Source organism: Haliaeetus leucocephalus, unplaced genomic scaffold (genome assembly GCF_000737465.1).
Source record: "Haliaeetus leucocephalus isolate CR32 unplaced genomic scaffold, Haliaeetus_leucocephalus-4.0 Scaffold657, whole genome shotgun sequence".
Lineage (NCBI taxonomy): Eukaryota > Metazoa > Chordata > Aves > Accipitriformes > Accipitridae > Haliaeetus > Haliaeetus leucocephalus.
The window spans coordinates 3,018,319-3,044,749 of NW_010973093.1; the positions used below are offsets into that span (position 1 = coordinate 3,018,319).

A 26,431-nucleotide genomic window follows, 5' to 3' on the forward strand; every position below is an offset into this window, starting at 1 on the left:
CGGCGGTGTCGCCTGAGGGACCGTCCGAGCGGCGGCGGGGGAGGGGTCGCCTCTGCCTCGCGTACCCTGCTCCGCGCCCGGCGGGAGGGATGGCGTGACCCACCGGCTCTTAACTCTGCCCGGCTGTTGCAGGGAGCGCTGACGGCCGGCCTCGGGCATGGCTTTGGGCGAGATGGATGGAGCGGCGTCGGAGCCGGAGGAAGGCGGGAGCCAGGAGCCAGGTGTCATCTCCGCCAGAAATATCCTGGAGAGCTTCACAGAGAGTCAGGAGGTCGGGGGGCTCATCGGTAACCTGAAGGGAGTCTTTGGGGATCTGGTGACTCGAGAAATGACGGTGGAAAAATTCATAGGTAAGCACGTCATCCAAACGGAGTGTGTTTTTGTATTGCTTAAAGGAACTTCTTACCAAAAAAGGACTAAACCGTTAATTTTGGATTAGTGATAATGCTGGAACTTCATCAACAGGTAGTTTAGATTTATTTTTTTACTCGTTTTGTTTGCCAGATGTATATTGCATTATTTTGCAGTATCTAACTACATTCTGACCCATGTTTAGCCTCCACTTTCCTATTCAAATGCGGGCAATAATTTAGTTAAGGTCTGTACGTCTGTCAAATAAAGCCAGTTTTGTACCTAATTACTTGTTCAAAATGCATACATTTGGAGCTTTAAAGTGGTAATTTCATATTTTTACTCTTATATTTCATAGGAAATATGAAGGGCAGCTGAATCCATACAGATCATGTAATTGTTTCTGAGTGGAGGCAGCTTGGATCTGACTTAGTAACTGAGCTTTTGTGCCATATAATGACAGCTGTTCTGCTTCTAGACCTCAGCTGAATATAGAAGTGGTATAATTACCTGCATGTAGTAGTGTCCTAGGTAATTAGCCTGTTATAATGCACATCTGTGTATTGGATCCAATATTCTGACCAGATGATTTGCAAAAGTTTCATATATTTACAAATCAATTTAAGTGGACTAGTATTTTGCAGGTACTTTTGCAAAAATAGTGGAATTGCAAAAATTTACAGTCAAGATATTGATCCAGTGTCTGTGTTTTTGACAAAAAGAAACTAGGTAGGCAAACAATAAACCAGAAAACCTAGAATTTGGAAATCTGACACTGCAGAAGTTACTTGGCAGTATTATACTGGATTGACTTAACTGACTGTACCATCTGAGGAGGTTAATGGTGAACATGTAGCTGTTCAGAAAAATGTAGCAAGAACACTCATATTTGTGTTGATCGTTCAGTATCACAGATGAAATGGTAGACTTTAATGGGATAGAAAAGATATCACTGAAAAAAATCTCAGCGTCTGAGAGGCCATCATCTCCTCCATCCAATCATCTTGCTGTGCCTCTCTTGTCTTTCATATCATATATACTGTCTCCGTGTATTTAAATTGTATTGATGAACTTTCTGAATGCATATCATTGCCCAGTAAATAGAGTGTCAATATAATTAAAATTGATAGGTACTGTACATGTTGTTCAGTATTCAGTTATGATATTTAGTGTCATAAGGTATCATTTGATCTTTCTTGAGCAAAATGTCCTATATAGGGTAACAGGCCAAATGTGTGGGATATAACATTGAAGCTTAGGGAATACCTTTAATCTCTATGCGGATAACACATTAATCATCAGTTACAGAGGATTTTAATGCAGGTCACTAAAGCATTCACAAAAACATATGATGCTCATTTTTTGGTGATCTGTTAGAAACAGAAGTTTGGAAGATAGTTTAATCTGCAACTATAATTTTGTAGGAAAATTTAGGAAGATTTTTTTTGAATAGTAGTATTAAAAGAACTTTTTTTCAATTCATTCTCTTCAGCATTTAGATTTAGGGTTTTATTTTAGATTGCCAGACTGCGATTTGGGAAAACAATTTGGCAAGATAAGGAATTTGCTGTTAAATTCCACTTCTGCTTGAGAGCTGTTGCTGTGAGTGTTGATGGAATTTACTGTATTCACTAGCTCTGTTATTTGTACACAGTTTAAGGTATCATTAATTACAATGGGAAGTTAGTGATGATTAGGAGCTCAGGCTTCCCGCTTGATAGGAGGCAGCACTGTGGTATCCCAGTGGAATTGCACAAGTTACTGCAAGGATACTGTTGGACTGGCTGGTGTCTTGAAAGTGGTTGTGCAGTGTCATCCACTACTCAACTACAGCAGTGTTGAAGTTGAATTATGTCTTAAATCCTTAAATCGTAAAGTGTTGATGTGACAAGTGGAGAAAAGCGATAGAGAGCAAAATTGTTTGAGAGAGAAACAAGGAAGAAGAGCAGTTAAGAAAATATTTTAGTTTTCTGATTAAAAAGCTATTTTCTGACCAATTATCTAAAATGACTGAGACAATCTCCAGCACAATACTGGATCACTTGATGATCTCTTCTGAAGTCCAGCTTTCATTTCTGTAGCTGCTTTTCATTGATTCTAGGGTTAAATCAAAATGCTTTTGTTTCTAAAAATTGTGGCAAGTTGTTCATATTTTCTTTCAATATTCAATTTCAATTTTTCCCCAAGTCAATTCCCAAAGGGAAGATAAGATATTACTGGCAGCAAGATAAAGTAAGTAATGTGAAAAGTTTTGAGGAGCACAGATAGTAATAGCTACAGTTTGTATTTATCCAGGTTAAAGTTTGTCAAGGATTCTTTGTTCTTTGCTGAATAATTTCCTCTGTTCTATTTAAAAATAAAAAACTAGCTCTGAGAATTGTGAAGAGCACCTTCACTTGCAAAGTAGTACTATGTTGTTTTTCTTTTCTGCTATAGTCAGGTACCTCAAAAGAAAGAGATAAGAATTACGCAATGCCTATAGCCTGTCTCAGTACAGATCCTCAGTGGTGGAACTATATCTTTAAATATGTTCCAGGCATGGGAAGGAAGATAGCCTTGTGGTGAAACCCAGTGTGTCCAGGGAGAATTTCCCCATGGCTGTATTAGCCTCAGGGTTGGAAAAGTGTCATGCTACTACACTTCTTGATGTTGAGATATCTTTGTGCATGTGTTTTTGAAAACAATCAGTAATTTGACATGCTAACAAATAGAACAGTGGGATTCTGTATGTTAATGAAGAAGATGTGAACAGCAAGTCAGAAAGGTGTAAAGCAGCATTCTAGTTGCTGTGTGGGTAGGAGTGCAGTGTAAAGCTGGTACAGCTGGAGCAGCTACAGTCTGCTGTATATATTAAGTCTCTGTAAATAGTGGTTTAACGTTGTCCTCTGTTTGCAGAGTTCCATCAGAAATGGTGCGCTGGTAAGTTGTGCTTAGGAAAGGAGAGCCACAAAGTGCTCTGCAGTGAAGGACAGCAACAAACTGAGTGATTGCTTGTTTCATCTAGCTGTGAGATTTGTCCGCAGTAACTTGAGAGACTCCTGGAAGGGAGTTTATGATTCAATGTAGGTAAATGATTGCCCTACAGAAGTGGACAGACTATATTTTTAGTTACTTCTCTGTAGTTTTCTTACTTTTTGATCTTGCTTACAGGTGGTGGCAGCACTTAGCTCAAGGATACTGAAATCTTAAGCTAACGCTGTCTACAATCAGGGTGTATCTCACAATTAATGCCTGTAAAGAGCCTTTAATTTGACTAGCTTATTACAGATATATTTTCCTTTTCAGGTATAATGGACAAGTACCAGGAGCAACCTCACTTGTTGGATCGCCACTTAGGTAGGAATGTCATCTTTAAATAATTTTTGTGTATATACTTGAAAATCTGTTAAACTAGAGGGTTTATATTTGCATTACAAGATTGCTGTGGTTGACATTACTTATATGACTACTATCTCCCTCTTTGTTATTACAAGTAAGAGAAACTGTAAGCTAACTGCATGTTGTTTCACTTCTTTTCCTATCCTTCCATTAGAGTGGATGATGAATTCATTGTTGGCTATAGTACGGGACAATGGATCTCCTCCCCCACTAGTTCATCTGGCTTTTAAATTTCTTTACATCATCACAAAGGTAAAAATCTCCAAGTTTAATGTTCTGTAACTGAAATGTGTAAGTTCCCAATATTTTCTTTGTTGTTTAAATAACTTAAAAAAATTTTACCTTTTCAAAAATAGTAAAATAAATAAATAAATTCTTGTCTAAGTAATGTAATGAAATGTTTTAAACTGTACTGTGAAAGATTAGTTCTCTTTTTTATCTTTTTCATAATACTTATGTTATTTAATGAACCAGAGTAGTAAAAATCAAAGTCTGAATACAAAAAAAATTGCAGACATTGAGACAGTGGTAAAACAAGAGTCATAATGTTGAAAAGAAGAGTAAAGTATGATGAAGAATTAGATGGATTTTGGAATTTCCATCTGAGCGTAAGAAAACATTTTTTGCATGTGAGGGCTGACCACTGGAGTAGATTGCTCAGAGAGGCTGTGGAGTCCCCTTCCCTGGAGATACTGAATACCCTACTGGACATGATCCTGGGCAGCCTGCTGTGGGTGACGGTGCTTTAGCAGGAGAGTTGGACTAGACAATCTTCAGAGGTCCCTTGTTTTAAAGTTAAAGCATTATCATTCCATTAATTCTTAATAAGTTTGTAAAACCACAAAAATCTCAAGGTATTTAAGACCTTAATTCATATGAGGTTCATACACAAGAAGCTTCTCAAAGGGTCTTTCCTCTTTCCTCAGTACTTGACAGTGCCAGATTGCTTAGTAAATTTTGAAACTTTCTGTTTTAGGTGAGAGGGTACAAACGTTTCCTCCCACTGTTTCCTCATGAAGTAGGTGATCTACAGCCTGTTTTGGATATGCTTGTAGACCAGAATCCAAAAGATTCAGAGGTGAGAACTTACGGTACTTTTTAACTTTTATGTCTCCAGCAGAAAAAGCTGATGAACAGTGTAAGAAAAAAATCTGGAAGAAAGTGTATAAAGCAGTGATATGCCCTGGCCGGTGTTAACCGAACATCTGAATTTAGTATGAAAGTGTCGTGGTTTAACCCCAGCTAGCAACTAAGCACCACGCAGCCGCTCACTCACTCCCCCCCATCCAGTGGGATGGGGGAGAAAATCGGGAAAAGTAGTAAAACTCGTGGGTTGAGATAAGAACGGTTTAATAGAACAGAAAAGAAGAAACTAATAATGATAATGATAACGCTAATAAAATGACATCAGTAGTAATAAAAGGATGGGAATCTACAAATGATGCGCAGGGCAATTGCTCACCACCTGCCGACTGACACCCAGCTACTCCCCGAGTGGTGACTCCCTGCCCCCACTTCCCAGTTCCTCTACTAGATGGGACGTCACATGGTATGGAATACCCCGTTGGCCAGTTTGGGTCAGCTGCCCTGGCTGTGTCCTGTGCCAACTTCTTGTGCCCCTCCAGCTTTCTTGCTGGCTGGGCATGAGAAGCTGAAAAATCCTTGACTTTAGTCTAAACACTAGTAAGCAACAACTGAAAACATCAGTGTTATCAATGTTCTTCGCATACTGAACTCAAAACATAGCACTGTACCAGCTACTAGGAAGACAGTTAACCCTATCCCAGCTGAAACCAGGACAGAAAGTCATCTTGTCAGAAGAGAAATGTCTTATTGAAGCAGAGGTCTTGTGTTTTTCTTTCATGGGATATGATCTAAGGATTTAGAAGTGATGGCAGTAGCGGTGCAAGTAAAATCTTCAACCACTCATATAAGGGAACAAATTAATTGAAACAACAGTAATAAGAAAGGCAGTGAAAGATACTGAACTAAGAGGAGTAACTGAAAAATTCCCTACCTGCTATGCATATCATTAACGGTCACGTTAATTTAGCTTGAAGTCATAAAAGTAAAATCACAGGAAACGGAGCGTTTAGGTTTTATGTATTTATTCCTATTTCTTAATGTAAAGAGGCTGTTTTTTAAACCTTTCGGTTTTGTCAAAGTTGGTATGAGAACTTCTATTTTGATGAGGAAATCAAGACAATAGTTAATTTTCCTTGTTTAATTTTGTAAAGTGTTTTATTCTTCCCCAACCCCCCAATATCAGTCTTCAGATCTGTGAGGTTTGGTGGGTTTTTTTCCTTCCTTTTCTTTTGAAAGGAGGGAGGTGAAGATTGGAGAAAATTGCACAGTTATGGCATGAGGCATGAATCGCTTGGGGTTTTGCCTTTTGATAATATATTCCTGGGTGTGGAAAAACAACACAGAATTTCAGATTTTTTTTTCCACCTGTTTGCAATTTGAAAAACTGTGACATCACTTCATTAGTGTCCTGATTTAAAGTTTTATTTGGCTGGAAATGTTCTGGGCAAGAGCTCTGATTTGAAAAAATATTTACGCAAAGACTTTTTAAGCATGGATTGAGATCATAGAATCATAGAATGTCTTGAGCTGGAAGGGACACATAAGGATCATCAAGTATAACCCCAAGATACCATAGTTCATATTCTTATATTTTTTAGTAAGGAAAAATAAGAATTCCAGAGGGCTTATTAAAATAGATGAATTTTAAGAGAGAACATCATCTATTATAAGTAACAAAAATCATGGATCTGAAGACAATAATTGTATTGCTGCTCTAAATTAAAATAATTTTTTTAATAAACATTATCAATTCTGACCACTTTGCTGCTGTTGTAGATGTACAGCTGTAAAACTTCTAAAAGTTTCTTCTTGTCTGTCTCTCTCTCAAAATACATCTAAAGTTGTTTCAGTAAACCCATGAAACCAATGCATAAGAAATTAGGAAGAAGAACATATTTCTCTCATATTTGTAACTGGAGGCACAAATAGGCTGAGGGAAGGAGAAAACACGAAAATGGCAACATGCAGTTTTCCTTTGGGAAGGAAATAAACTTGCCTAGATTTCAGATTCAGAAGGGAGGGTGCTTTAATTTTGTTACAGTTTTCCTGTTTGGAATTGCTGGTAGTTCTGTCTCCTTTGGTGTTTCAGAGCATTCAGGTTCGGAGTTTTCATCATCTTACTTTGAAAGTTCCTTGGAGCTACTGGATAGTTTATGCTCCACGCACTTTGTTGGAATATGTTCCAGAAAATGGAGTGCATATGTTGTTTTACCATTCTTTTCCAGACTTGGGAAACTCGTTATATGCTTTTATTATGGCTCTCCATGATATGCTTGATTCCTTTTGATCTGGCCCGTTTTGATGGAAATATTACTTCTGCGGAAGGGCATGCTCGTGTGCCAACAATGGATCGCATACTTAAAATAGCAAAAGTAAGTATAATACATCTTGTAATATTTCGAAACCTGTGATATTTTTCTTAGGCTTAATCTTTCAATATATAATAAATTATTGTCTTTTCAGAATATTATTTAAGCCCATGTTTCCTGTATCTAATCTGTAAGAATTTCTTCATAGTTTTGGAATCTTCCAGCATGTCCTTTGCTGCTTTAGTGTCAGATGAGACAGTTTATTACTTCAGGGAAAACAAACAACAATCTTATTTTATGCCTGTCTGATATGAATGCATGCCTTGATTATGTTAACAGCTTTTAGCATTTGAAAATACTAGCTAGCTTTTTTGGAAAACCAAGTTTGATTTATATACGAAATTAGCATTCAATGAGGACGAGTAACATTGGAAGCTATGACGGCATGAAGAATTTTCAAAGAAGGTAGTAAAGTTTCATGAGGTGTAAGCCGAAGTGGCTAACTTGTCATCCCTTTAAGATAAAAATAAGCAACACCATCCCCAAAATACCTGTACAGCTTATGCTTTTTACACTTGCAGCACTTAGTGGCTTATCACTTGTAAGCATGTAGTAGCACAAATATGACTGTAAGTGAATGTTTCAGTAAAGGTAAACTTGCTTTGAAAGACACTAGGAGGGAGACTTTGTTGTCTGAGATACGGTTGTTAAATGGGAAATTTTGGGATGGGGAAAATGGGATCTTAAGCTCAGTTTGTAATCGTAATAATGTTTGTAATCATAAGTATTAAGTAGTATATTCATGTACAGAGTTGTTATGTAGTTTTTATTAAATCTAAATGTATGAATTCTTTTACAGTTAGTTTTCTTTTACTTTTAGTGTTACTTGGTTGTCAGTGATAAGGCTCGAGATGCAGCTGCTGTACTGGTTTCAAAGTAAGTCTCTTTTGTGCTTCTTGGCAGAAATGAAAAAAGTTAGCGCCCATTTCTCCTGCCATTTTTTAGTCTGACATGCTACTAATGACAGTGTTGGGAGGACTGGAAGTTGCCAACTGTATGTGGGATGTTAAATTTGCTTGAATCAGATCCAACAGTGTATTTATTATGGGAAATGCTGTGTTTTCTTCTGCTTACTAGAGGAACAGGTATCTATCACAGGGGATACAGATCTTCACTGTTAACAGGATACTGTTCAAATTGCCTTCCAGGGACTGGTTTGTGCTGCAGGGTTTCAGAAAGATACAGTTACTTTGTGTTGCCGATTTTTGCAGTGTGTTGCATGGTAAATAGAGAATTAGTATCTAGTATTACTGGCTTGATGTTTCCTAGTAGTACCTTAAGTTGCGTAAAAGGAAATAGAAATGCTAGAATTTATTTTCTTAATATCCCTCTTGTCACTTTCTTCATTCTCTCAGCCACACAACAATACTTCTGTTTTCTTAGGTTTATTCTTGTCAAATAATTCATCAAATAAAACAGGTGTAGGATAATGGAACTTTCTAAATCCCATTGTCTTACACAGTTGGTGTTCAGACACTGAGTAATTTGTGACAGAGGTGCAGTTGTTCTGACATTTTTTGTGTCACTTCAGTAATACTGATGCTAGGGTTGCTTATAAAATTGAAATAATGAACTTCTGTATTTCTTCTTTCCTTTCCTAGTGCATTAGTAGAGATTGGTTTCATTTGTGATGCATATGAAAATAAATTACAAAGACCATAAACTGTGCTAGTACACACTATCTTTTTTCCAGTATATATTACAATACATGTTACAGTATTCTTCTAGCAGAAGAGGGCTTTATTCAGCTCAGTTTGTAATTTAGTTTTTCTTTTCTTTTTTCTTTCTTTTTAAAGCAAGCAAACCCCCAGAATCTTTACACTAGCATATACTGTATCTACGCTAGGGGGCTCTGCCAACATAGTTTTGCCAGTGTAGCCATAGGAGCAGAGGCTCTGTAGGGTGAACAAGATGAAATGATGATAGTCGGTGTGGGTAGCTAGTCTGAACAATAAAGTCTGTGTTAAGGTTTTTCTCTGGATGAAGAGGCACAAAATTTGTGGGATTGATTGTATCAAAATAGTTGTTAAATATAACATTTAGTACAGCAGATCCTAACTGTCTTTTGGGGAAATAAGTGTCCATATACTTATTTTAAATTTATTCTGAACTTCAGTCATGGGACTCAATGCTTTAGAAACTTGTATTTAGTGAGTATAATGCTACAGTTCCAAATCTGATGACAAAACCAACACTTTTTTGTTTTAGAACTAACAGCGTCATGCAGAAAATTCATGAAGGAGTTGAGACTAGAATCATAGTTCTCTGGTGACTAGTCCTGTACTTTTCTGATTTACTCTGAAATATTTCAGAGCAAAATTTAAGTGAATGCATGAATCATTTGAATAGTCTTTAATAAATAATCTTGCATGTTACATAATTATTTCCCTGTGACAGAACGTAGGTTTGTCTCCTCATCCTAATTAGTTTTTGCAGTCATCTTGGAAGTGATAATTGGAAATTGCTTTTCTAGGATTTTTATGTATCTGCATTGGTTATCTGCCTTGTCACAAGCTGACAGAAGGAGAGGATTTGATTTGATGTTATTAGCAGTTGTCTTATGTTCACTTCACCTCCATTTTATTGGCTAAATTAATTTTTATTAAAAGTATGTATTCATAACAAATAAGGTGATAAGAATTACATTAAGCTGGTTGTAGTACCAGCTGCATCAAGGTGTATAAGGCTGTAATGGGAGCAAAATTACTATTTAGTGTATTTATAATTATTTGGTTTATTATGAAAGCACCATTTTCAAAATGGCCTAATGATTAAAACACTTCACAAGGAATTAGGAGACCCAGGTCCAAGGTCTTTTGGCCTTGGTGCATTTGAATTCACTGCTTTCACATCCCAAAACTGTTCTTTAATGAACGGGCATGGTTATTTTGAGATGAGATCACTGTTTCATCTTCTTGAAGTTCGACTGTTAACGTGGGCAGGAATACAAAAGTCCTAGGACAGACAGAGAGATAAGATACAGGAGTCTAACTCTTTAAACACACTGAGTTAGGAAACTCCTTGGGGAGGAAGAGGAAGTCTGGGTTCTGGTTCCTGCTCCAAGGAGTTAATGAATTTCAAGCGAAGTTTAGAAACATCAGGATCCAAGACTTCCTGTTTTCCAAAGTAATTTACCTTTCATAGGGCAAAGGACCTGGAGTTTGTTCCATGAATTCTCCTTTCTGTCTGCTCAGTGACCTGGTTGCAGTAGGAGGAGATGAGGTTTATCCTTATCTTGCTTTTAGTCTGGAGGTTAGGGCACTCCTTTGAGAAATTAAGATTTAAACTCCTTTGGGCTGAGAAAGGGTCTAGGAACCAGTTCATCTACTTTACAGGTTACTTCTCTTACCTGTGCTACTGTGCAAAAGAAGGCTTTGTCCTTGCTGCTCTGTTATAAAACAAGCCACCCCCCCTCAACTAACCCCTGCCCCAAATCCTCACTGTTTTATTGCTGAACACAATAGATGCTGACTTTGAAGACCATTCAAGTGATCACATGTCTGCTCACTGTTTCCTGTTTTCTCTGTATTTAATATTCTTTGTTAGTTAAGTCTTGGTGCAGTTCCCCATTTAATTGGTAGGTATATAAAGTAACCAGATACAGGCTCTGCATACATCCTTGTTGAAGCACTATGAATTGTACTTTGTGGGCTTTCCTATGTACCTTGTTTACTTTGATTGCATTGAGAACAAAGTTTCTTAATTTAGTCTGAATCTCTGCTGGAACAGGACCCTAATTTTTAGATGCTAAGAATACTAAATTAGGTAACTGAAGCAGTTGCCCTAACTGTAGCTTGGCTGGCACTGGTGATGACTGAGTATAGAAGTAGTTTAACCATGATGAACCTCTTTTGCCCTCTCTCTCTAAGATGGGTAAAAATGCATCTCCTGACCCATCTACTGTGTTAAATAACAGGTGTTTGACTTTTTCAAATATCCAGAAAACCAAATATAGCACTGATGATTACTTTTTATGGGCCTGGCTGATAACAGTGCAGTATGGACCAATTTTTGATTTGCACTAATTTTCAGATTTGTAGAGTAGCTGTTCTTGGTGAGAATGGTGGAGAATATTTGTTTCAGCTTTTCACTAATTCTAATGGAAATAATTTTTATGTGGGACCTTTGGAAAGTTTGTTGCTTTACAGTTAAGATGAGAAATCTCTAGAATCCAAGTTTACAGGTTGGTTTGAAGTGAAAGTGAAATTCTGAATCAGATCCTTGCTCAGAAACAGAAGGGCTAACCATGGTCGTGTGGAGTGTTCCCACCCTCAGCTATTTAGGAAAATACCCATTATAGAATTGTTTTTAGGAACTGCAACCAGTTTGGATAGCAGGAAAAGTTCTTTTTCATTGAAAGTCATAAAGTTAGTAACTGCAGTGTTTTGTTTTTTTTTTCTCTGACAGATTTATTGTCCGCCCTGATGTCAGGCAAAAAAGGATGCCAGACTTCCTGGACTGGACTCTTTCCATGTTATCTAAATCCTCCTTCCAGACAATGGAGGGGACTGTTGTTATGAATGGCATGCTCCAGGCCCTGGTAAATACAGTTTTTTCTTTAAAAGATAGATGATTGTATTTATGATCATATGATACTGCTATGGTAGGCCTTTAATAGCAAATGCAGAGAGGTTCCTGTTTTTTAAAAAAGGATAAGATAATATACAGCTAGAATTTCCTCCACAACAGTTGTGAAGATGTAACTTCCCATGTATGTGTATTTTCTTTAAGTATTCTTGTCATCATCAAATGAAAGTGAAGTTGCCGGTATAGATACTGATAAATGACTCTGAAAAATGCTTTTAAATATCTGACTGTATATCAGTAGTCATTTCATAGTTCAATTTGGGCTTTGGTTTTTGTTTGGGTTTTTTTTTTTGTTTTTTTTTTTCTTTGAACAAAACCTTTGAAATAAATTAAAAAATTGGAACTGTACAGAATGAAGAGGTTTGGCTTCTGATATAGTAGTGGTCTCTCCTAGACTTTTCAGAACTGGTAACCAAAATGCAAGTGATACTTGAGAGTTGTATCCATTCCTCTTCAACTAAAATATTGTTCTCAATAGTTTTAATTAGACATACTAAACTTGTTAGTGTCCTTCAATAGTCTGAAAAAATGCACTGTTTCCTGTGGTTTTCCTTGCTAATCTGAACAGTTTTTTTGTTTAATGCTCATTACCTTGTGAAGTAACAGTAGTTTATGACTTGGAGAGCTGAATTCTTAGTTTGGGTTTTAAAATTTTTATACTACGCATAGGAAAAAAATCTGTAATACCTGAACCACTACTATATGATAGCACTCCTCTTGTATATTTTAAGAATATCTTTTTATAAACTCTTTCTTGTAGTTTTACACCCTTAAAAGTGTTGGTGTGCATTTTAAAATACTTGAATAACAGTTCTGGTATCTATTCCAATTTTGATGTCCAAATCTATTTGGGTGGATTGGGGGAGTGTGTGTGAGTGGAGTTGTTCGTTCTTGTTTTTGTTGTTGACCAAACTCAAGGTAGTGCAAGCAAAGTCAAATGACATGCTCTTGTACAGTCTTTGCACAGGTTTAAGGATTTGCTGGTGTTTGTACGAGTTTCTATAATTTGCATAAATTTGCAGCTCTTTTTAAATAATTGCTATGAGGACTTGTATGCAGTATGTTACTAAACATCAAAGCAAAGTTCTGAAACTAATGTGTGATGTGTGTTTTTGGTTTTTTTTTGTTTGTTTGTTTTGTTTTGTTTTTTTTCTATAGCAGCTCTTCCAAATCAGAAGATACAAGAAATGATCTATATTTAGAATAACTTAGGACTTGCTGCTTAAGCAGGAGGAAGCATTATTTGTATGCATTGCAGTGTGTTTCAAAAGACAGAATGATGTTTCATCATTTTATTGTCAGATCTGGAAAGGGAGACTGACTGTTTGCCATGCTAGGTGCATGATGAGACCTGTAGGATGTATAATACATTAGTGTTTTGTCATAATTCCTTTGAGTTTGGCTTTGGCTCTATCCACCTGTTCATTAGTGCATACTAAGCGAAACAGGTGAATACTTAACAAGTAGAATCGAAACTAGAAAGTGATACAATATACCTGGAAGCAGAAGCCTGGCTTCTTGCATTTGTATGATTTTTTTCCGCCTCTGTGGGATAGGAGAAAGTGTTTATCAGGCCAGTTTTATTTGTGTCCTACAGCTCATAACTCCCATTCCAGTTGATAGGTATGAGCAGACTGAATTTTTAAAGCCTTTTCTTGCATTCAGTCTTCAATTTTCAGTTTCAGTTACTACAATGTAAGCATGAATTATATCATTAGGGAATAAAGGTTTTCAGAATCATACATAGGCAGGTATGTGTGTATGCAGACGTGCTTAATTGGAATAGGAAATACTTATTTCAAGAGTTTAATATTAAGAATTCTGTAACCCTTGTAAAAATAGCATGTTGTTAAACCAAAAATATCAGCTGAAAATAGAAGCAATGTTTAAAATAAGTAAACCTTTTCTCTTAAACACGCAAGTTTCTAACAGTCAGTACAGAAACATAATAAGTAATTGCTAAGTGTGTGAAGCAGAACACATGCTCATGGAGGGACAACTAAAACTTGTGTCAACAAGCTTCAAAATTCTTTGGCCTTGGATTCCTCCAGCAATTTGTTACTTTAAGAGTCAAACTGTAGTTGCCTGGACATTTCTCTCTGAACAAGCAGGAGAAAAAAGACAATTTTTCAGTTTCTGGTCAGTACAGCAAGGCAGGTTTTGGGAATGTAACAGGGTTTGGGAATGTAACCCACCAGGGTGGGGTTAAAAAGTCTTTCTCTCTCTTCATTGGATCAGTTTAGGGCTGCCCCTAACAGGGTGGATTTCAGTCGGATTATGATACTATGCTGCTTATGGTCTGCATTTAGGAAATAGCTTGTAGTGAGATTGGCATGGCAAAACTATTTTAAAAAGACATGAAACTCTTGCATTTCAATGAACTGAAACTGCAAGTTAGGTACACAATGAGTATTTCAACGTTGCTGCACTTTGATCTGCCTCTTCGTGGCCTTAAGTCTTGGTGATTAGGTATGCTACTGTTTAATCTAACTCAGCATTATGTGTAGAACAAGTACTACTGTTTCATGATTCTTGTTGAAACACGCAGCCTGCATTACATATTTTAATTCCACTGATGCTTTTTTCTTTTTTTTTTCTTTACACCTGTCGTCAGTAATATATCATTTCACAACAGGTGTGCACTGGCAGGAATCTTTTCTTACAGTATTTCAGATTCATTTTTTAAAACTGCCCTCTTGTTGAAATTAACATTGCAGTATTGAATTAAATTCACTTTTGTGCTTGAATACTTTGTATATTTGAAGGATTATAAATGTTTGATTAATAAGAAATTGCTGTATTTTTTTATAACATTTGTTTACTTGAAGGAAACTTCTAACCTGTTTCAAGAATCTGCATTTTAAATTCTCTTGGTCTGGAGGTTTGCTTTTAAACCTGCCATTATATCAAACAGCTTTTTAGTTATTGCTGCAGGGTGTAGCACTCCCAGTTCTTGCGTGACAGAGATGTCATCATGTTGAGGTAGCCTTGGGCATTGAAACTTATTAAACCTTATTTGTTTTATAAGTGATTCAGTATACAAGTGTGAGTAATAATTAAAAAAAATAAAACGCCCTACACAGTGATCTGATGAAACTCGAGAGTCTTAAGAACAGGGCATTTCCCTGAGCTGTCTCTAATGCAAAAGTTATTTAGCAATAGCTACATGCTTATGTAAATTTTGCTCCAGGGAAGAAAGAACTCTCTAACTCTATTCTTTCAGACCCAGAGGCACAAAAACAGAATATTTCCAAATAGAATGTTTCCCAAGTCTCTATATTTTTGGCATTCTCAAAGAATTAGCGATGCTAGGATTGTCCATTGGCATTATTTTTTAAAAAATGTGTTGTTGCTTAGTGGTTTGGTGATAAAAGTATATAAAAAGCAGTGTGGATGTAAGGAGAAGAAAAAAATTCTTATGTCTGTAGATACCAAAGGCACTGACCCCTTCCTGGTAATACTGTATCTCCTCTCTTTCTGAGTGGCACAGAGTATTCTGATGTGGCCTTGCCTGATAGTTCTGAGTTTTCTTCCTTCTCACCAGAAGTATTGCAGCTGGTTCAAGGTTCAGAAGTTCTGTTATCATAAGCCTGTTTCTTTTTCCTGTTTGAAAATATAGTGCTGTCTCAAGCTGCTAATTTTTTTTTTTTCCTCCCAAGTATTTCAAATCTGTGGGTTTGGGTAGTCTTGTTAAGATGGAAAGGAACTATTCTGTTAGCTCTCCATGTGTTAGTGTAAACTTTTCAGGCTTTCAACTGATAAATAACTAAGATCTTATGAAAACTGAACTCCTTTTGCCACCCATTTAACTGGACTCTGTATTGAAGCTTGTCAGTTTAAGTACAGTGTTGATGATCAGTACCCCAACAAATACGTGTGACCTACAGTAGGTGTACTATTTATGTTGAGGACATAGCAGGAACAAGGGCTTTAACTAATCTATTTTACCATTTCTCTACTTTCAAGTGAACTTCTTATTCTGGCGGCATGCCCTCCCCCACCTTGTTTACCTCCCCACATCTGGCCTGGAGGGAGGGATGGCTGATAGCTTTCCCTGGACCTGGATGTTGTGTGACTACTAGGGGGTGCTCCAGAGTAATGAAAGATACCATTTACTTCTCTTCCCATAGAGGCTGAAAGTATTCTCCCAATCCTTGACTTGGTTGGTTACGACCAGAGGGTAGATTTAGACTTGTGTCTCCTGCTCGGCAGGAAGATACACTTGCTACCAAACAGTCAGGCCACCCTTAATGGTGATTTGTATAGCTTGGGGAACATGTCCTGGAGATGATCCTGATTGATATATCTCATGAAGGTCGGGCCTAAAGTGGGTTATGCAGACAATTGGAAGGTGTGGTGTGTTTCTTCTGTGATTACTAAGAAACTAGGCTTTGTTTTCCTTGCACCATGCTATTTCTAAAGCAAAACCAGACTTGACAGTCATCATTGCTTGCACACCACTGATTTTCTCTAATTTGTAGGTGGCTTAATTATTTATAAGAGAGGGAGTCACATACTTTTCAACAGTTCAACAGGTTGGGTAAGTTGGTGTATGCTGTATGTCCTCATTAAATTGAAGAGACCATGGCGTAACTTTGATTGCCTGGATACTCCAATAGACAGGCTCCTTACTTTCAGTATTGTTAGTTGCTGACACTAAAATGTCTATGCAGGTGGCAAACGAAGCTTATTAATTATTTTGTTTGTATCAGATTTTTTGAAATGGTGTGCCTTGGATGTTTTTCTTCCTTCAAGGCAGGAAGTTTAAGCTGAATACTGTAATGCTGATTTGTCCTTTTTTCTATTTTTTTTTATGTTTTCTGTTCATGCATCATGTACTTTTCTTTTTAGTATAACCCCTGTAAGCTCTAGGTTTGCAGGATTTTTCCGAGACAGGAACTTAACCTTACACACATGACTGTAGCATATGCTGGAAGAAAATACATACACCACTTTCCCCTCCCTCCCCCCCCCGCCCAAAGGCCAACATCAGTTAAAGTGCTCTTTTATTTCCTCTGGAAAATATATCTACTAAGCTTAAAAAGTTGGGAAATTTGGGCTTGTGAATGCTTTCACATGCTTTGACTCATAAAGAAGTAATGAAAAGTTCTTTTCCTGACATTTCTGCAATCAGAAAAAAAACCCCTAGACACTGGATTTCCTGCTGTGTTGAATATCTGAAGAGTAGTTCTTAACACTTTGGCTATTACCTATTTACTTATATAAAAATTGTTTTTAAAATGGCTGTTAAACTTCTCGCTGATACAGAGAAATACCTGATGTATCGTTTGCTGAAACACTAGTAAACTGGTAGAAGGTTGTATGTGACCTGCAATGTGCATTAGTGGGTGCAAACAGAACTTTCTTTCCTTTCAGACATTTGGCATTTTCAGCTGTGTTTATTCCAAAATCAGTAGATAACATATTTTATTGATCAAAAATCATGTAAATATTAAGGCCCATTTTTTTTTTACAGTTCAGTGATTAATTTAAACACTGTAGCTGTGGTGGTCTTTGGTTCAGGTTTACTTCCCCTAGAAACTTGTATTGGCAAAATAAAATCCCTTAATCCATATCTCAGTTGATTTACAGCAGTTGCTATCATGATTTTAACATCTGAAAATATATTATAAATCCTTGCAGTATTTTGTTTGAGAATACATGTTCTGTGTTGAATATTAGAAATGAAAACAGTTCGTTATTTAAGTATGTAGCAAAACTGTGGTTGGGAAACAATGTGTTTCACTTTTTTCTTCAGAAAATAATAGAAATGGTTGTGAAATGGAATGTGTTGGGTTCACTGCTCTAAATTGATTCATAGGTGTGTGAGGCTGTTTTCTTAATTTTTTTAGAAAAGCATTAAAAATATTTCTTGTACAATATTTGAAGAGTTTTCTCTTTTCCTGCTTGTGTGTTGGTTAATTTTTTCCCACATCTTGCTTAGAGGTGGTACCTTCTAGTTATCTTTTTCCTGAGGAGCCAGCACTGAATTCAAAGTTGGCCTTAAGGATGTGAAAACTCATGGAGAAACTTGTAGAAAGGTGCCAGAATTTAGGAAATATGTAAAACTGAAAATGTGTAAATGTTTTGAGGATTCTATTCCATCTTTGCAGAAGCTCCTAGACAGCATGCCGAGAAGTGTGAGTGTAGGCATCCAAATGGTTTTTGTCCCGGAGCATTCCCAAGGCTATATTAAAAAGCTGTTTCTCTACATTATCACTGCTCCAGGAATTATACTGTGTTTGAATATGCTTGAATATAATCCTAATAATTTGGAGGCAGCCTGTGTGTGCCTTAAAAACAGTATTTGCTCTTAACTGGGCTATTATACAGAAAGGAGAAGTAATTGTGAAGATAAGGTACTGCAGAAATGCTGCAGTATCTCCTAGCATCCGCTACAAACTTGCTAATCTTGTGAAGAAACCATCTGATAGGTTTTTAAAGCAGAACACAGGAACAAAATGATGAAGAGATGATGAGCTTCTGCATGTTTCAGCAAAGAGGTAGGAAAATTTTAGAGGCGCTCTAGATTTTTTAATTATGCCAAAGATTTGCAGATTTTCTGTCATCTTTTCTTTAGGCTTTCTAATACAACCAGAGTTGTATGTTAGTGGGGAATTTTTTTTTTTAATATACTGATATTGATAAAAGTTATGCTGTATTTATACCATTTGTGTTGATAGTTATTTCTGTTAGCTGTTCTGGGCCTGAAGTAGTTCTGTATCATTACTGCTTTGTAAATGTAGTTTTTACAGGATGCCTTTTAATTGCCTAGTTACTCATAAAAGCATTAAAAATCTTAAATAATTCAACATACATTATCAAATTCCCCTATATAGCTTGTAGTAGAGCTGATCAGAAGTGCTAATTTAGGATCCTAAAATGCAATTTAGTAACAAAACAAAATAGAATGGGTACATAGCCTAAAGGTGTTTTTATTGCCTTGTTGCTCTTAACCACACCTGCAGTACGGGAGGCATGTGTGTGTTTGGTATGTGTGAGAAAGTACATATTTTTAAGGTAAGTCTGTTCTTGTTTAACTCCTAGGCATATTTATTGAGGAACATTTTTCTTCTGGTGAATGGCAAAGCAAGGAAAAATAAGTGACTGAACACAGTAGTTTTGATGCATACTATGTGGACTGAGGAAACTTTAAATGTGTAACATGTTTTTGTCAGGTGTTAATAGTCCATTCGTCTCACTCTAGTGGTGGGGCTTAATCTTAGTGGGATATTTAATTGTATATAAAATTATTTTGGAAGCTCTTTGCTTCTTTAAATCCCTTGGCACAGGAATTAAATTTTTCCTGTTGGAGGTATATTTGTAGCAGGCTTGCAGTCAAGAGATTTCTGTAGCTGGTTATGTTTAGTTTAACATGGAGATCTCAAAAGCTGTTGGAGAAACAGGGTAAAATACTCAGCAGTGTAGCCTGTACTGTGTCTTGGCTGTCAGTGTGTGGTTGCTACTAATAACTAAGCTCGCTCACGTGTGTCCATCTGTCGTGCTTCTTAGCAGTGACCAAAGCGTTGATGTGTATGTGTCCTGGGTCGTCTAAATCATGAGCTAGGCTTGTGCAGTTTGGAGACGTTCAGTGCCAAGAAGTCCCAAACAGGATATAGAGTTCCCCTAGTTATTCTGCCCTTATTCATGTTCTACAAATTCTGCTTCACTTTTTAGAGGTTCAAAGCAACATGAGCTGTTTGAGATAATAGGTGCTGTGGTTGCACCTGCATTGAGCTTGTGTGACCAAGCACTGAGCTGGATGGTTCAGAGAGCTGAGCTGGCTGAAAACTAGTGTCTTTTATTCCACCACCACTTACCCCCCCCCCTTTTTTTTTCTCTTCCATTTTCTCTTGAGTGTTTTTTGGCCAACGTTGGCTGCCTGCATGATTGTATGGGTGGGAGGGGAGGGCTGGGCCACAGTATCCTTGACTTGCATTGACTTACAAAGAAGTACAAATGTACCCTAAGACTCTTTTCCTTTTATGCTATTTAAATTAGTAAACACTACAGATTATTGCAGGAACATTAAAAAGTATTTTAGAACTACATGCTTGATATATTGTGGTTTAGAATCTCTATATTCTCATGTCTGTTTTCCCTGTTTTAATTGTAGGCACAGTTATTTAAACATGGCAAAAGAGAAGATTGTTTACCGTATGGTAAGTTTGTAATAACCCGATTTCTGTTTTTAAAGCCTTTCCAATAAAAAAAGTAAAAAAACATTAAACCGATAACAAGTGATGCTGTAACGAGTGAAATCAACAGGGAAGTTATAAAGCATGCAAAATGAGGGGAGAAAAAGAAGAGATGACAGTGAGGGAGGAAGAGACACCACTGGGGAATGTTATGTTGGAACAGCTCATCAAAGGATTTGGCAGGTGATCACATTGGCCATTGCTATAATACAGGAGCTGAACACAAAACATATAAACTATAAGATGTGGAAAATATTTTTAAAACTTCATTAGAACATAAACTGGTATTCATATTACTGCTGAAAATTTTGCAGAAAATCTTCAAGTTTTAATATAAGCACAGGACTTTGGAAAACCCAAGTTTAAAGAACCTGGTGTGTACAGCACCCAGCTGGAATCATGTAGCGATACTGTTGAAATGAGAAAAAGGTTTTAGTGAAAAGAGATTATAATGGATACAGTTAGGGATAGACGGGTACCCAAAAGGAGAGCACAGAAGTTTCTGAACAGTGTAGCTGCATGTTGGAGTTATATTCATCTCCTGGTGAATTGTGGAATATGGTCAGAACTGACTGCAAAATACTAGCTTGTTTTTTATTGATAGCGGTAAAGAGAGGTAGGGAAAGATGATGGCTAATTACAAAACACTACAAAAGACTTGTCAGTTTTGTGGAGCTTATCAAAGCACCAGAAATGTTGGCTTGTGCTATTCACGGGAATCAAGCAATGATGTAAATTCACTTTAGAATGCTTATGATTTCACTTAGTAGAATTATTTTGACTTCCAAGAAGAAACTTCGTAGATCTAGTGCTGGAAACAGTTTCATTGTCCCGGTTACCATGTTGGAGATACAGACGCTTCCTTACAAAATGCCTGAGATATGGGTAAAGATGGAGATAAGATAGTGAAGACAAACAGAATGGAATGACATATGTGCTATACAGCTGGTCAGGAACAAATGGAAAATACTGAGGAATGTCATTGCATAGAAATAGCAGACAGCACTGTGGAAGCTTAAAGAGTAATAAGACTGCCAGATAAGCAGAATAATAAACAGGCTAGATAAAATATGGTACAACACAAAATTATGTAATTTAAAAGATGCAGCTGTACAACACAATGGTCATAATTGATATGAAAAGAAGATACTTGGCTCACAACATTAACCCTGCTGGTAAAATTAAATGTTTTTGCCTATGGCATATAGAAAGACTATTAAGTAGTTATGAGTCTGGTAATAAGAGAAACATCGGGGCATACCAATGAATAAATTTACCATAGAAAAGATAGAATGCTCACAACTAAGAAGCAAATATTCAGACAGAAACTGTTGGGGATAAGAAAATGTGAGAGACAAAAAATATCAAAGATATTTAATTATCACAGGTTATGGCAGATCTGAGGATCAAATAGAAAAAAATAATAGACAAATGTCAAAGGAAGATACTGTTAGAAATCTTTTGCAACATAGAACTTGATTTAAAATAAGCACTAGTCCTGAAGCCATTTGCATGGGTCTGTAGATATGTTAGTGATTCACAAGTTGGCAGGACTTGGAGGATGTTTATATTTATGTATTCTTAATTTTTTTTCTATCTGTGAATATTGATGTTTCTGCAGTCTCTTCCTCCAACACCATTAGTCTCTCTAGCTTTTACAACTGGAAAAAAATCCAGGTTGCTGGAAGGTATCGAAGTAATAGTCATTACCGGCTTTACCTTTTTGTCTGCATGTATTATTAATATTTTAGTATGTCCGGATAAATCATAAGCCTTTTTAAAAACAGATTTTTAAGTCACGTCCTACAATTTCTCAGCCTTTTAAACAATTGTTCTATTTTTGATCTCTTAGTGTTTTGAAAACCCTGATATGAGACTGGAGTAAGAGGTTGCAGAGTATTTTGGCAGTGTGGTTCCATATTTCCAGTGCTTATAGCAAGAATGCTAGGTCCTTCAGAGCCCAAGTTGTTAGTTTTTATTAACTAATGATCAGCCTTCAAAACAATCATTAATTGTTTCAGGCTGAAAATGCAAAAGGACTGGTTTTTTTGTAACAGGAATGTGTCCCTTGTGAAAATTTTAAATCCTGGAACTTTATACTTCTTAATCTAAGATGCTCCTTTTGTCTATGTTTTTTTACTTTGCTGGACAAATAACTTTGTTACCTTTGATGTGCCCAAATGAAAGGTTTTGTTGCTGATTGTTTACACATACACATTATTTCTCATGTCTAAATGTTTATAGACATTCATTGTCATAAAAATTTCTGTGCCAGAGGAATTAAGTTGGTGCTGCCTGAAAATAATAAATGAGGAAAGGGAATGCTTTCTTAGTATGCAGAAACTAGCTGCAGAGTAAACGAATTAGATTTTCTGACTCTTGGTTCTGTTAGACTACTGAAAAATCTTAGACCCCAAAAGATACTTGAATGTGTTACTTCCAGTGAGAATTAGAGACATAAATACTCTCAGAATCTAGAATCATTATAATTTTCATAGTCAAAAGTAATCTTTAAAGCAATCCTTCCTGTTTGGTAGGTAGAGGATATTACCACTATTTGACCAGTGTCAAAGCTACTACAAAGTAGGTAATAAGGCATTTGCATTTCAGTAATACCTTTAAAAATCTAAATCTTCTAAAGAACTTTCAAAACTTTACAAAATTTTCTTACTGAGATTTTTTTTAAAACCAATTTTTCTAGAGTGTTTATTTTCTTTTACAGCTGCTACTGTACTTGAGTGTCTTGATAATTGCAAGCTGTCAGAAAGTAATCAGATGGTTCTTCGCAAGCTAGGGATGAAACTTGTTCAACGACTTGGACTGACATTTGTGAAACCGAAGGTAGCAAAATGGAGGTTAGTTTAAAGCTGAAAGAGTTTAAAAAACCAAATAAATCCAAAAGCACTCAAAAAACTTAAAAGTACCTAAATCCATACATTTGACTACTGGCCTTCTGCCCTCCTGACCTCCCCTCCCCTAAAAGAGAAAGAAAGAAATCCCTCTGTTATTTGGGAATGAATACATTCTTCATTTGCACTATTTGGAAAAAGTCAATTTCTTCCACTGTATTTAGTTTCCTGTATTTTTTTTCAATTTTCGTATAGTAAACTATAGTGCTGTGACAAGCCAAGTCTTCTGACTTTTCATGTTGCACATTACACAAGCAGAAGCCTGTCCCTATATAATGCATAACTTGGTAAAGATGGGAAGACAGTAACCTTTGTTACTGAAGTTGATTTAGTACAATTTTGTAAGAGTGAACATAACTTTTTCCATTACATAGTTCTACCCTGATTCGATAGAAAGTTCACAGGGGAAAAGTAGTTTGCAATCCCACTTTCGTTTTGCATATTAGTCAGGTTTTGGTGTCTGGTTTTACTTATTGCCAGAGGGCAAACTCTTTTTTAGATTTCTCGCACTGATATTTTAAAATTGCAGGCTCCCTTGGTGACTATTTTTATTGTATTTCTTTTACCAACTTTTGAGAACGTCCTTAGGCATAGAAAATTCTTTTTAGATGGAGAGTGTACCTTGCCTAATGGCAAAAGTCAGTTTAGCATGTAAAGTATATCTTTTGTAAGAATGTATCTACACCACAGGCTAAATATCTGAGTACAGCTTGGGCAGAAAGTACTAAGCTACCTTTAACATTTAAAAAACAATTTTTAATAAGTTGATTTTATTAATTTTATTTTTTTTTTTGGAGAGGTTTTTAGAGCATGGGAATTTTGCCTCTCTTTATTGTCAGCAGTGGAAAGTAGGTTATACTGAAACAGGAAAGGGAGAGATAATGAAAAGGAACCATTTAAATAGTCTAGCTCTTCTCACCTTGGAAAAGAGACAACTGGGTCAGGAGGGAGGAGAATGGGATACTTTTCCCTTTCCTTTAAAGCAACCCCTAAATAACTGGAGAGCTGTACACTGGGAGGTGTAGTAACTTGACAAGCAGGCTTTATGACAGTATGTACCTATTTCAGTTGGAACTTAAATCAGAAAAATAAATTACCTATGTCTGTTTCTTGTGCAGATACCAGCGTGGCTGTCGATCTCTGGCTGCCAATCTGCAAGCTCAGAGTTCAGCTGTGCAGAATCAAATGATAACAGTTGCTGCTAATGAAGCTGATGAAGAAGAGGAATATGATATTCCAGGAGAGATTGAAAATGTTGTAGGTGTGTTAAAACTGGACAGGAAGTATTGTAATGCCTGCAAATTAAACGTTTATTGGAAAACAACCTGCTTAGGGCTAAGACAGTCATGTGGGTATCTGTGCTAAACAATTGGAAAGACTATATAAATTTCAGTCTATGCAACTGATTAAAATATACTATAGTTTTGTCAAATGATTTAGATTTCAGTATCTTGAGCAGAAACTCAATACTGTAGCATTTGTTGTTGGGTTGGGGGGTGGAGTTACTGAAATATGTTTTACCAATTTTATCCAGTAATATGAAAGAGATATCATGAACCTTTCACAGATGGAAGGATGAATTAAAATTCATAATGAAAACCAAAAACTCGTGGTACATGAAAACTAAAGAATTACGGTTTAAATTTTTAAGCTGTGGTAGTATCAAAGGAACAGCATTTTTTTTTTTTATTAGTATGCAGTCATACAGCAGGTCCTCTGCTAGCTTGCTGGTGGATATGCTGTATATAAATAGGCAAAAATTGCATCAGAAGACTTTTATGAATAATCTAATGAACCACTGAAAAAAGCACCATGAGCACCATTTTGAATCTTCCACAGTACTTAAAATTTCAAACCAAATTTTCTCTATTAGAAAACAATTTTGACATCTTTCTTGTTTTTTTGATTTCAAGTCGTACTTGTGTGACAAATAGAAGAAATCTAGATACAAATATTTTTATTTAAACTAAGAGGCAGTTATGTTAAGAGGAAAATGAATTTTGAACATTTTAAATCTTTCTGTTGTTAAATGAGAATAATCTGTTTTGTTTAAATAAAATTATCTGCAGAGCAACTGTTGGTTGGACTGAAAGACAAAGACACTATTGTCAGGTGGTCTGCAGCAAAAGGGTAGGTTTCTTATGTTACTCTAATAAACTAAAATAAACAACATAGAAATACAGTCTGATGTAATCCATGTTTGATAATTTGTGTGTACTGTCAGTATTCACAGTTACTTCAAATGGCTTTAGCGCAGCTCATGGTATAAAGCCATATTTGTATGTTTTTCTGATATGAAATTAGGCTTCTCTTCAGGAAGGTTTTAGATAGGTTTGGAAATAAACATTCTGGATAAGACTTGATTTGAAGGGTGTAATGTAGCATTTCTTCAAAATGTTTTTTTTTCTTCCACTCTAAAAAATGTATTTCTGTGTTAAGTTCACTACTGTGCAGCTTTTGCTTCGAGTTTGAGATTGTTGTTTTAGGGTAATGGTGTTAGGGTAGTGCATTGTCATCTTGAAGTCAGTCATCTTATTGTAAGTTTCCAGTAACTAAATTTTTTATAGGACGTATTCATCAAATGCAGTACTAATGAATCACTGTATGCTTTTTTTTCTTTTAACTTCTGAAGAATTGGTAGAATAACTGGAAGACTTCCAAAAGAATTAGCAGATGATGTGATTGGGTCTCTACTGGACTGTTTTAGGTAAAAATTTTATTTTGCACTTCACATGCATCTGAAACATGTCTGCTTATGAAACATGAGGACAACAGTTAGGAAGAGAGGTCTAAAAATCTGTAAATTTTGTTGCCCTCCTTCTCCCAGATTTCAAAACCTAAGGCATGGACATGCTAAGGGTGTTCAATAAAGAAATTACTAATAATCCTTCATCTTGACCCTATTCTAAAATAATGTAGAAGGACTGAAGTTGAACTTCAGAGAAATAAAAATTAAAAATGCTCATTAACTTGCTGCTTTCAAAATTCCTGGTGTGCTCCTGTCTTGAGTGTTGTGTGCATCTTCAGAAACATAGTAGAACTGGTAATTATATTCAAAAGGTCTCTGAGGATCACCAGAAATAAAAAGCGATCTCTACGTGAGGGGAGGCTAAAATGTCTAGGAAGAGTGAGGAATAAATGGGGTATAATAGAGGTTTATGAAATCATGAATGGCATGGAAATCATTGCCCTCTAGATTTTTTGTTATTAGAAGCAAACTAAAGTAGCAGGTAGCAGGTTTGGAGTAAAGGAAAGGTGGTGGTTATTCACAGAACACATAGTTAAACTGTAAAAACTTCTTGCCGCAGGATGTTGTGTATGCTAAGAGTGTTTGCCTGAACAAAAAACGTTTTTTGTTTCTGCAAACTTGTTCACAATATGCCAGAGTTTGGAAGTGTTTTGGAGGGTGTTGCGCTATGCTTGTTCTTATACTATACCTAAGGCACATACTGTTGGCCATGTGAGAGGGAGGCTTTTGGGCTAGCTGCAACTTCATTTTGATCACATATAGCTGCTAGGATGTTCTTTTGATGCGCTTTGTTGTTGGATGTCT

The 26,431-nt window shown here is 36.4% G+C and overlaps 1 protein-coding gene across 1 annotated transcript in view; it reads left to right on the top strand.

Moving 5' to 3' along the window:
• The first annotated feature begins 157 nt into the window (after window positions 1-157).
• The window catches only part of TBCD (tubulin folding cofactor D), a 115,791-nt gene continuing 89,517 nt past the window's right edge, over window positions 158-26,431 (top strand). Inside the window, exons 1-12 of the mRNA XM_010579427.1 lie at window positions 158-350; window positions 3,637-3,687; window positions 3,884-3,981; window positions 4,706-4,807; window positions 7,041-7,187; window positions 8,005-8,060; window positions 11,592-11,724; window positions 19,888-19,933; window positions 22,692-22,824; window positions 23,997-24,139; window positions 24,948-25,008; window positions 25,511-25,585. Coding sequence (XP_010577729.1) covers window positions 158-350; window positions 3,637-3,687; window positions 3,884-3,981; window positions 4,706-4,807; window positions 7,041-7,187; window positions 8,005-8,060; window positions 11,592-11,724; window positions 19,888-19,933; window positions 22,692-22,824; window positions 23,997-24,139; window positions 24,948-25,008; window positions 25,511-25,585 — 1,238 coding nt within the window. The remainder of the gene's footprint in view (window positions 351-3,636; window positions 3,688-3,883; window positions 3,982-4,705; window positions 4,808-7,040; window positions 7,188-8,004; window positions 8,061-11,591; window positions 11,725-19,887; window positions 19,934-22,691; window positions 22,825-23,996; window positions 24,140-24,947; window positions 25,009-25,510; window positions 25,586-26,431) is intronic.